The 12,161-nt window shown below is 49.7% G+C and overlaps 1 protein-coding gene across 2 annotated transcripts; it reads left to right on the top strand.

The window, feature by feature from the left end:
- The first annotated feature begins 6,475 nt into the window (after positions 1-6,475).
- On the top strand, positions 6,476-9,328 carry EGR4 (early growth response 4). Of its 2 annotated transcripts, none has more exons than XM_032653017.1 (2): positions 6,476-7,083; positions 7,486-9,328. In XM_032653017.1, exons 1-2 carry the CDS (start codon positions 6,948-6,950, stop codon positions 8,796-8,798), a joined length of 1,449 nt encoding a protein of 482 aa, XP_032508908.1. In that variant the 5' UTR covers positions 6,476-6,947; the 3' UTR covers positions 8,799-9,328. The 2 variants fall into 2 exon arrangements, with proteins under 2 accessions (XP_032508908.1, XP_032508907.1); XM_032653016.1 differs by having other exon boundaries at positions 6,716-7,083; positions 7,483-9,328.
- The last annotated feature ends 2,833 nt before the right edge of the window (positions 9,329-12,161 follow it).

The raw sequence follows: 12,161 nt of genomic DNA, 5'->3' as shown, positions 1-12,161 counted from the left end.
CTAGGAAGGACAGCAGAGGTCTTTCCTGGGATCTCCTACCTGGAATTGAGAATGAGAACCCATTCATCACAGGAGGTGGGCATGGAGAATACAGAATCTGCTAGTGGCCAGGGTTTCAGTCATCAGTAGGAGAAAAGAGGAAGAGCTGAAAGTATTTGAAAAACTCTTTGCCTCTGGTTCCACTAGCTCCTGACACCAGCTGTGTCTGTACTCCCTTGCAGGTTGGTTGGTTGACACTCCCTTGGATTCTGTGAGCTGATAAATTCTTTCCTTTTCTTTTCTTTTTTTTTTTTTTTTTTGTCTAAACTAATTCAGGTTGCATTTCTATCACCTGCAACCAGAAGCCTAGATTAGTGGTGGACAGTGTTCAGGGACACACAGAGGACTCAGGCTATGGCTCAGTGGCCCAGCTCTAGATTAACTGCCTGAGTATTTTGGAGTTATGTTATCAGATCCAAGTACACTGACTAATCTACTTCAAAGCAGTTTAAGGAACACTATTACAAGATGGGAGAGGAGAGATGATAAAAAATAGGAGATGAGCGCAGGTGAGAGGAAGCAGGAGGAGGCCAGGGAGAAGAGAAGCACACCAGGTTGGTTTAATGGGCTTCTTTCTGATTCCGCTTCTGTTCTAGAGCTATAGGCCTCTCAGGCTACTCTCAGCCTCTTTTTCACCTTCTCATCTCATGAATTGAAAACCAATGTTCTGAACACCATTACCTAATCAGATAAAAACACATATCAAGATCCAAGTCCATTACTGCCCATGAAGGGAGAACCAGGCTTAGAGACAAAGGGGTGGTGGGAGGCTGATTCCAAATACCAGGGTGGGTAGCAGCATAGAGACGTCATTCTGTCCATCCCCCTGCCTCTGACCCTCCTAGAACCCATTCTAGTCACACCTCTTCTGTGATCAGCTCTGTCCAATGTTGATTTTGCCCAAGGAGGAATGTAGAACGGAAGATAAGAGAAAGGATAACCTCCCTCTCTCCTGTGGGAGAAAAGCTTAGAAGCTGCTTTGGAAGAATCTAAGAAGCTTTTCCTGAATGGTTTGCAGCTGCCTTGTTCTCCTCTCCACCTCCCCCACGACCCAAACTAGAAAAAAACAAAACTAAGGAGGGTGCAGAAGCCCCTATACCCCATGTCCCCACGCCAGTCCATGTGAGAACAGCTTCATCTCTAGTGCCCAGTGCGGGGTTTTAAGTAGCATGAGGAAGGCTCCCACTCAGATGTCTTTGAGTGAGGCATTAGGCCTCTAGATCACAGAAAAGGAAATAAAGAGCAAGGCCCTGTGAAAAGTACCTTGTCTTTACTGATAACTTTTAGAATGCAAATTTAAATATCACGGGGATACCTTTTTCTGCTTACCAGTTGGCTCTCACGTGCTGCTCTCTGTTCTGCAAATTGGAACAATCTTTTTAGAGGAAGGTTTGACAACATATATTGTAATTTTAAATATTTCTACCTTGACCTAGGAATTCTACTTTTTGGAATCTATTCTATGGTTATGGTTTGTATATTATGGTTATACAAATCCTGGCACTCTCGTTAATCTTAACCTTGTACACTCGGGTAAGTTTCTTAACCTCCTCATGCCTCGATTTCCCCATCACTCTCTCCATGAAGTAGAGATAGTAATAGTACTTAGCAAGTTGTTGTGAGGATTAAATTGTGAGTATATGTAAAGCTCTCAATACCCAGTTAATAGTGCCCACAGTAAGTGGTATACAAATGTTAGCCAGCATACTGTATTATTATTACCCCTATCAGTACACCAAGTATACATAAAGGGTTACTATGCACAGCCAGATTCTTCATAATAGTGAAAAAAAGGAACTATCGAGTTAAAAAATTAGGTACATCTACATGATGGAATACTCTGAAGCAACTGTTATTAATACTATAGATTAGTCTGTACCATGATTGGGGGAAAAAAGAAACTGTTCAAGGTACAATGTCAAGTTAGTTACAAGAGTATATAAAGTATGATACCATCGGTATCAATAATGATGAGGATAACGACGCTACAGCTGAATAGATGAATGTTGAATGAATCTGCATGAAGAAAAATCTATAGGAATCGACCTAAAACTTTTAAGCTGTATATATCTGGGTAGAGAAGGGAAAGATATTTTCACTTTTTGCATTATAAATTTTAACATGTTTGTCTTTTTCCAGCGAGCCTATGTTACTTGTGTGGTCATTAAGAAAAAATAATAATAGTGAGAACCCAAACCACAAACCAACAACTGAACATGGTGAGGGAAGAGGGAGGGGACAGAGAAGGACCCTGATGATGGGTACCTTGCCTCAGGGACAGATATTGGGCTCCTTCTGGCCTAGTGGTCAGCGAAGCCTAGGGGCACCGCAGGGTCTTGGGGACAGGAGCTGTGTACTGCAGAAGTTGCAGCTGGAGGCAAACTTCATCTTTGCTACAGCCTCAATGGCCTTATTCCGTGTTAGTCTGATGTCTGGATCTTGCCTCTGCCCATGCTTTTAAATAAATCCTTTAGGGAGAGAAAATGAGAGGCAGTGGAAGGGGGTATGGGAGAGAAGAAGAAAGGAGAGGAAGAGGGGCCAGAGGAGAGAGAAGAGGAAAAGAGGAAAGAAAAATGCTATGTGCCTGCATCTCCATGGCCCCAGGAAGTGGGACGTGGAGCTGCTCCTCAGCATTCTGTGCCAGGAGTCGCCATGGAGACTGAGCGCTGGCCTCTACATGATTAATACTCTGAGGCAGCTGTCTTCTTGGAGTCTTTTAAAATATACACTATTATTTGAACACAATGATATTTAGAGCAGAAAGATCAAGGTGGGGAGTGGGGGAGGAGACAGTTGCATTACCAGAATGATGACAGGGGCTGGGCCCTTCCCAGGAGACAGAAAAGGGAGGCTTACTTCTCTGATCCCTCTCCCTCTGCCCTCCCTGGATCCAGAGCTTCCAGTCTCATCCACTGCGACATGAGCATCAGCATCCAAAGGGCCCATGCAGCGTCCCTGGCACCGGGCTGTATTCAATGAACATTTGATGAATGAATTTGTTCATCATTAATTCATTCAGTAATTGTCTATTCGGTGCTTGTCTAGAAAGTAAACTCTCCTTCCGTCACCTTTTCCCATGGAAATCCAAAATTTCCTCTCAGCCTCCCCAGAGTCACATACACACCATCACCACCACCACCTTTCACAATGGCTCCCAAGAACCTGGAATGCTCTCCTCCTCAGCATGTGTCTGATGCGACCCACAGTGTTCCTAATGGCAGTCACTCCAGAGAATTCTTGCAGGGATGGAAACCAGCCAGATGGAGTTTGCACATTTGAAAAGCTAGAGGAAGATTCTCCACCTAAAGCCATCTTAAAGTTAAACTCTTTGTGAAATGAATGATCTTTTCCTAAATTATCTTGTGGAGTAGGCTAGCCTGGGCTTGACTCTCAATTCCACCACTGAATAGAAGTATAGCCTTGAGTGAGTTGTTTAACCTTTTCAAATCTGTTTCCTCATCTGTGAAATGGGTCTTCAATTCCCTATTCCATAGAGCTTTTGTAATGATTAAGTGATATGTTTGTAGAGTGCTCGGTGTATGAGTTTCCCTCTTGTGTGTAAATTCGAGTTTTTATATTTGAAGTGTGAATTAAAGTAGAGCTCATAGATCTAAACTCCTCTCTCTTCCATGCCCACCCAAAGACCTTTATTCTATCTGGGCCCAGAATCTTTTTTCTTTTCTTTTTTTTTATCTTGGCCATGCCACGCAGCTTGCAGGATCTTAGTTCCCCGACCAGGGACTGAACCTGGGCCACAGCATTGAAAATGCCAAATCCTAACCACTAGACCACCAGGAATCTATTTTTAAGCTGTTAAAATTTGGGAGTAAGATGGACTGAGCTGGGAAGGGCTACAAAATGCCCATTCCCTCTTTATATTCCCTCCTCCTCCTCAAGGAGCCAAATGTAGATGCAACTGCCCTCCAGAGGTAACCATCCCATGTGCGAGAGTATGTGTATGTGTGTCTGCTGAAGGTGAGGGGCACAGGGGTAGGAATGTGGGCCAGCCCACATCCAGAGCACAAGCTGTGTCCCCCATCTCCTCTCCTATTCACTCTTTCCTCCCCAGCTCTGCCTGCAGGCCTGGCCTCTAACAAGAGGAAGCTGGACCTTTGTCTTAACACAGACCTAGCCCAAATGCCCTTGGCAAAGAGCAGCAATGGCCTGGGAACTTGCCAAAGGAGTAGGAGAATTATCCATGACTAAGAAGGAGGAGGAATGCCGTGGCAGAGGGAAGAACAGCAGAGGGATGGAGAACCTGGGGCTGGCCAATCTGGCCTGACGGGGCAACCTGGCGAGCCCTGGACACCGGCCTAGCCAAACTCCTCCACGCCCCCTCCCTCCCAGGCAGCAAGATGCCAGCATGGATTTGAGACATGTGTGCCCTGTATGTCTGGTGTGGGATCACCTGGCCTTAGCAATGCATTTGGATTAGAATCAAACCCAGAGTCTGAAATACAGTATAAAGGACATGCTGCCCTGTGTGTCTAATCCTTACAGGCAAGTGCTGGGTTTCTGCGTTTCCTAAATGGAAACACATGTGCTGCTAACATAGAACTATGTCTGTGGCATTTGTTAGGTCATGCTACACGTGCATGATTTCCAGACACAAGAGAATAAATGCAAGTGTGTCAGCATGTATTTTGCAGGTGATTATGTGATGACATATTCTGTGAACACACTTGTAGCATTGTTTTGGGGTGGTGGGTAGGGCAGCTAGGGATGGAGATGGATCTCACAGTGCAGCTAGCAATGGAGATAGGTCTCACAGTCATTGTAGAATAAAAACCAAAATCCACCTTCTGGTCCATAGTAAGCACTTAAGGAATGAATACTGAATGAACAAACATTGAGAAGCTGAATGAATGAATGTTTGCATAATGAGCACAGGATGAAAGACCTGAGAATTTGGTGGAGTTTGGGCATTCTTGGCACTCTCCCTTGAAAAAGGAGGCTGGGCAAGGGGGGCTGGGAGATACACTGCCAGTCATGCTGCAGCCCATCACCCCTGAATGGCTTTGTGCCCATTCCTAAGAAAGTAGAGAAGTAAGAGGGAATCCCAGCCCTGCCCCTCCTACCTTCTGGCACCCAGAGTCCCAAGAATTGATGCTCTTCATAAAAAAAAATACTATCCCATGTATATACCTAATCCCCTAATTTGGTCCAGAAAGGAGTTAAGTGAACTATAACACAAAATAAAATGAAAAAAATTTTAAAGATGAGAAGATAAAACAAAGGGAAAACCGTAGCAGAAGAGAGATGAGATCAGGAGAGTAGGCAGGCTTCTTTGCAGGGGTTGACTAGCCTTCTGCAGCCAATATCCACGGCTTCCATAAGGGTATGAAATATATTTTTTAAGTTTGTCAGAAGCAGCCCAATTATTCCAGGAACTGATTCCAGGGAAATATAGCCTGTAGCTTCTCCGTGTGCTCCTGGGAACAACACCCCTAGAGTAAAGCCATTTATACAAAGGTAGGAAAAAAAGTTTACTACACAAGCATCTCACACCCTGTAGGTGAGAGAAGAGGGAGCAGGAATTGGCCCTACTTCTCTGGAGGACAATTGCCAGTTGTATCAAAATTTTACATACTCTTTGATCCAGAGTTACACTCGTTGGAATTTATCCCACAGATATATTCACACTTATTTACTCATGGACTACAACAACGATGACAAGCAAAAGGTCGGAAACTTCCTATACGTTAATGGATAGGGGACAAACTTACCTCCCTTACAGTGGAGTACTATACAGCCTTAGAAAAGAATGACCAACCTCTCTGTTTGGACATGGAGCAATCGCTCAGCTATTATAAGCGGGGGAAAATTCTACTGCAGGACAGTGTGTATGCTTGCAATATGCATACTTTTTTTCTTAAAGAATACACAGGAAATTTAGACGTGGCTACCTCAGGAGGGAGGTGAGTAGAGAAAAGGGAGACTTTTAATTTTCAACTTATAATATACCTTTCTGTGCTAATTGACGTTTTCTCTCACGATATGATCCTTTTTAATTTAAATAAGTTATTTTTCCTAGAACAAGCTAAACAACAAAAGACTATTAAGAATATGAAAAACACACAGATGTGAGCAAATAATGAATAATGGCAATAATCCCTACGGTTTATTGAGTGCCCCGTGCCTAGAATTTCATATGCTCTAACCCAATTAATCTTTATAGCTAATTTATGAAGTAGACGTACGTATCTCCATTTCACAGGTGAGGAAACTGACATTCGGGGAGATGAAATGACAGAGCTAGAAGGTGGCAGAGAGAGGATTCGAACCCAAACTGTGGAAACCCTAAGCCCACTGTTTTTCCTAACCGTCCTTCGGCCTCTCCCTCCAAGAGAGAAGTACACTTACTTGACGTCCGGACCCACGCAACGCAGCGCCCCAGCCAGGCGCACCCGCGGTCCCGGCGCGCACGGTCCTCCACGCTCAGCGAGTGCGCGCGCACGCATCGGCGCGGGCCCGGCGGCGGCTGTGGCGAAGACGTCACAGCCCGAGTTTTCCTTTTCGGGAGTCCCCGGTACACATCCTGTGTCCATGTTTGGGCATTTACGTCACGGCGGCTGGGCCGGGGCCTCCCGAAATGGCAGTGGCCCTGGGAGTCGGAAGCCCTGAGCCAGCGCCGCCGCTGCTATATAAGTGGGGGGGCCGCGGGTTGGGGGAGCCCGGCTGCGCTTTGGACAGGCGAGGAACCGCCACCCGAGGCGGGTCCCAGCGAGCAAGGGCGCCTCGGCCACCACCACCCCCAACCCTTTCCTAGAGGTGAGAGCCCGGAGCCAGGAGCCCGAGAGCCTAGGTCTGCGAGGCGCTGGGCGCCCCGACTGTCGGCCTCCCGGCCATCCGTGCGCCCCCAAGCCCAGCGGGCGAGGCCCCCGGAGCCCCGCAGCCGCAGCCGAACCATGCTCCACCTTAGCGAGTTTTCTGGCCCCGACGCGCTCCTGGTAAAGTCCACCGAGGGCTGTTGCTCTGAATCCAGTACCGAACTGACCCGGCTGCCCGCCAGGGACCCACCCGCAGCCGCCGGCTATCCCGGAGGTAAGGAGCGCGGCCAGGGGTGCTCAGACGGCGGCGCAGCGCGGGGACGCAAGGTGCCAGAGAACAGGCAGGGACTGGGACGCTGGAGCTGTGGGGCTAGGGGCGGAAGGAGATTCGGGGTCCTGTGTGTGCGCACCCCCAATGCCACCCCCACCAGGCCTCCAGCGCCTCCGCAGGAACCTGTGCGTGTATCAAGGCGTCCTTTTGCCTTTGCACGTGTGTTTTGCGTGTGCATGTTTGTATGTGCGTCTTGGGGCGTATGCTGGCTCCGGCTGGATCAGAATGTGCAAAAGGCACTTTGTGTGTGCCAGTGCGCACCAAGGGCTTCTTGCGTAGGGGCTGCGGGCTCCGAGGCACGTCCTTTGATGTGCGCGGAGCTGATTCCTGCTCCCTCCTCAGCAGGTGACTTCTTGAGCTGGGCCTTGAGCAGCTGCGGCGCCGGGGGGGACTTAGCCGACTCCTGCTTCCTGGAGGGGCCTGCGCCGACGCCTCCTCCCGGCCTCAGCTACAGTGGTAGCTTCTTCATCCAGGCAGTACCCGAACACCCGCACGATCCGGAGGCACTCTTCAACCTCATGTCGGGCATCCTAGGCCTGGCACCTTTCCCGGGCGCTGAGGCGGCAGCATCCCGGTCTCCTCTGGACGCCTCTTTTCCCGCAGGCTCCGACGCCTTGCTGCCGGGACCGCCAGACCTTTTCTCCCCGGATCTGGGCGCTACCGTCTTCCCAGAGGCGTTCTGGGAGGCCTCACCCTCGGCGGGCGCCCCCTCACAGTGCCTGTATGAGCCTCATCTCTCCCCACCCGACGTTAAGCCCGGCCTCCGGGCTCCTCCGGCTTCTCCTGCGCTGGACACTGCCTCGGCCTTCAAAGGTCCCTACGCTCCATGGGAGCTGCTCTCAGCCGGGGCGCCAGCGAGCTGTGGGTCACAGGGAGGCTACCAGGGCGCCCCGGAGGCCCGTTTCCCCCCGATGGGGGCCAAGATTGAAGACCTGCTGTCCATCAGCTGCCCCGCGGAGCTGCCGGCTGGCCCTTCCAGCAGACTGTACACCACGGGGGCCTACGATGCTTTCCCGCTGGCCCCGGGTGACTTAGGGGAGGGAACCGAGAGCCTCCCGGGGCTCCTGACCCCTACTAGTGGGGAGGGAGGGAGTAGCGGCGAAGGCGGAGAGTTTCTAGATGGTACGCAGCCTGAGCTTTCCCCGCTGGGCCTTCGCAGCGCCGGGGCGGACTTCCCGAAACCTCTGGTGGCGGACCTCCCCGGGAGCAGTGGTGTGCCTGAGCCTCCAGGACCGCCGCCGGTCCCATTCCCCACAGCCAAGGCGCGGCGCAAGGGGCGCCGGGGCGGCAAGTGCAGCGCACGCTGCTTCTGCCCTCGGCCGCACGCCAAGGCATTTGCTTGCCCGGTGGAGAGCTGTGTGCGCAGCTTTGCGCGCTCTGACGAGCTCAACCGCCACCTGCGCATCCACACGGGCCACAAGCCGTTCCAGTGCCGCATCTGCCTCCGCAACTTCAGCCGCAGCGACCACCTTACCACACACGTGCGCACCCACACAGGCGAGAAGCCCTTTGCCTGCGACGTGTGCGGCCGCCGCTTCGCGCGCAGCGATGAGAAGAAACGGCACAGCAAGGTGCACCTCAAGCAGAAGGCGCGCGCCGAGGAGCGGCTCAAGGGCCTTGGCTTTTACTCGTTGGGCCTCTCCTTCGCTGCGCTGTGAGGGTTAAATGGGTTTGCACATTGGGGCGCCGCAGTCCGGCGCGCAAGAGAAAACCTGCCCACCCCTCCCCGCTCCTCTGCCCACTTTTTTCCGGCACGCCCTAGGGCGGGCCTCTGGTCCGGCTTCTAGTTCCCTTGAAGCGCCCGCCGCACACTCTCCGTACAGCACTAGCTCCATGGACAGCTCCCGCGGTCCGGGGGCTGTCTTCCGAGTCAGCCGCGCTTTGGAGGGAAGTTCTCTCAGGCCACCCACTGAGTAGGCACTTCCCTGGGACTTAAGACACTCTTTTGTAATGGCGCACGCCCCACGCCCTCTCCTAGACCCCCAGAGACGGGCAGGGGCAGAGCCGAGCTGGTCTCGCGCGGGATTTTGTACAGCAATGTCGTTTTCAGCAGCCGTTGGTTGTAACGTTTTGCTTTGGGGTTATTTCCTTTTTTTGTTGTCGTTAATTTTTGTAAAGCAGACGCTACTCTCAAGCAGTTGACAAAACTGTTTATTTTTGCAATTAAAATTATTGTGCTAAAAGCTTACTGAATCTGCCATCCAAGCTCCTGACCATTTCCCCACCCACTCCCCCAGGAGTATATGTGCCAGAAGAGAAGGGAGATCCTCACGCTCATGGCATCATTACACACCTACCGTCAGGCACTTTGGCACGTGGTAGGCATTCAATAAATATGTACTGAATTAACGAATGAATTTAATCACAGCTGACCTAAGGGTTCAAGATGTTTCTGGAACTTTCAGAGTGGTTGAGAGGCTTAGGTATTAAACATTGTGCATACATTATCCTCCTCAGTCCTCACAATCCTGAGTGCGGCATGCGGAAGCAAAGTACATAACTTGCTGGGTAACCCAGCTAGGAACAGACAGGGTCAAACTCAGATCTGTCTGGCTCCAAAGCCAGTGCTTTTTTCCCCAACCCCAGAATGGCGGCACCTCAGCTTATCAGCACCGTTTGGAAAGGCATCCAAGAGGTGAAATAGAATTGGCAACTAGAGGGAGCTCCAGGCAGTAGCAACAGCAGCAAAAGACTGCAGTATTTCAGTGCTGTTTGTGAACACCCAGAGCTTTGGGTATCACAGAGGCTCCAGCCAGTGCCTATGCATCTGTATGAGAATCACATGCTGTCAGGCCCAAAAGGGACTCAGCATTCAGCTAGACCGTTGATGGGCAGGGCCAAGCCCAGTAAGAAGAGGGTGCTTGCCAGAGGCTGCTTTTCCCACAGCAGCCCATTTACCATCTAGTCAAGCACTGGCCACAGCCCCTTTTCCCTAACTCTCCTTCCAGATGAAACTTCCATGGCTTTTTGGGGCGGGGGGCAGGTGGTGGAGCTAGGAGGGTGGTGAGGAAAGTATGATCCTGTGATGGGGAAAGTGGGGAATGGGTGAAACTCCCCCCCACACACACACTTTACTCCCTAAACTCCCAACCCAAAAGCTTTTACTCTTTCTGGCGATCTTGGGTAGACGCTGGAGTACGAAAAGCCTGCTGTGCTCCCATCTCTCCTCCCCAACAACTCCTCTCTGCTAAGGAAAGGATAGAGCCTGTCTGGGGGCTTCATTCTTTTCTGAGCTGAGCTATTCTTGAATTAAGAGAATCCTACAGCCCTAGGGTGCCAGATCAACCCAGCTTCTAATCCTTTGGCTACTTCATCCCTTCACTCTCAGATGTGCTCACCCTCCACCCCCACAGTCCATTTGACCAGAGACAAAATTATCAATTCAATTATCAGTGAATTCCACCCATTTTTCTGCCTGAGTGGTAAGTGCTTTCATGTGGTTGAGTACCTTGCATCTAATAAACCAATTTGTGGTAAACGATTCAATACTACCTCTTCTAGGAGAGTTAACATTTTAATAGAGTAGCCTATAGAGGGCAATGTTTAACCCCGTAGTGAGGCTCAAATGATGGACCATCAGGCACTGTAATAGGGAAGTGGTAGATTCATGGAGACATAAGACGATGATGACTCTCATTATCTTACTATTTAAGTGACCACACCTTTCACTTATAGGCATGGACCACCTGACTTCACTTTCCATGCAGAATAGGGTAAGAAAGAGCATAAAGTCCCAGATTTCAAGCAACTGGTCCCAAACCACACAACCTGAACAAAGGAAGAAGGGCAGACAGGCTGTAGGTGGGTGGTGTCTAACCAGTCCACCCTTGCCCCCTTGAGCAGCATTCCATCAAGTACTACTATCAGCTCTGTTGTGCCCCACCTTGTCCTCATACCCACCTAGGCCTAAAATCACTGATGAGAAAATTGCACCCCAAAGAAGTGACTTCGTAGTGGTGCTGGTACCAGGGCCCAGCCTGGTTCTACAACTCCCAGCTGAGAAGTCCCTCCTATTACTCCCAAGGGAAACTGCTCCATTTACTGGAACTTCCCCTAGGGACTTTGATGGAAAAGAATGTTAGGCCAGAGATGGAAAGAATTAAATAAAACAATCAGAAAATCGTCCCAAACCCAGGACCCAAACATAATCGGGGACTAACAGAGAGCTCATTTTCTTTTCTTGCTCCTATTTTTTATCTGGTCCTCAAAATGTTGTTTTCCCAGACTTAGTTCTGAGCCCCCTCCTTCCCCATTTCCACACTCTTCTTGGAGATCACATGAACTCCTAGGCTTTCAGCTATCACTGATGCATGGATGACTTCTAAGCCAGCCGGCCCTCATCTCTACTCCAGCTGAAGCCCATGGTTCTGACTAATGAACACCTCCATATGGGGATGTTCACCACAATTTCAAATACAATCTGTCTAAAATCAAATCATCCTTCCATATACCCAGTTTATGCTAACGGCGACCATCATTTGTTTGGTTCCCCAAAATCACCTAAATAACTACAGTTCTTCTGTAGGATTCATTTTTTACCCCTCTTTCCCCCACATCCAGGCTGTCACTCAGACTTACTGGATCTTATTGAAGTTCTAAAGGGTCTTATCTACTCTAATTCATGGTACATTGTTTCCTTTTACATACTGTAATTTTCAGTTTGTGAGCTCATCTTAATTTTCAGTAAGTGGGGGTTTACCTGGTCAGTAATATTCTGTGGCCTGGGTTGAGGGTATGTTTCTCCTGAGTAGTTTTGTGCTTGCTTCTGCCAGGCATTCCAGGAATATCAACTGACGAAGACCAATCTTTATGTTAATTTCTTGGCTTGGGCTTCTTGTACTACACAGGTGTTGTGAGTTTAAACTCTAACTCAAGTAGTTATAAATTCTCAGAGGCAACTCCCCCTTTTCCACCCAGGGCCAGGTCAGGACAGACAAGCAATATGGGAAGGTATTCCTTCCCCATACTTCCTGGGGTTAGTCACAGCACATCTTGAGCTTACATTTGTCGGTCTCAGTTCC

This window comes from Phocoena sinus, chromosome 13 (assembly GCF_008692025.1).
Source record: "Phocoena sinus isolate mPhoSin1 chromosome 13, mPhoSin1.pri, whole genome shotgun sequence".
NCBI lineage: Eukaryota > Metazoa > Chordata > Mammalia > Artiodactyla > Phocoenidae > Phocoena > Phocoena sinus.
Note: the sequence above shows the minus strand (reverse complement) of the source record. Positions and strands in the feature narration are given on the sequence as shown.

Coding starts and splice junctions, on each gene's coding strand:
- EGR4 (XM_032653016.1), top strand. CDS start 6,948: ATGCTCCACCTTAGCGAGTTTTCTGGCCCCGACGCGCTCCTGGTAAAG. Junction 7,084..7,482: donor AGCCGCCGGCTATCCCGGAG/GTAAGGAGCGCG, acceptor CTCCCTCCTCAG/CAGGTGACTTCTTGAGCTGG.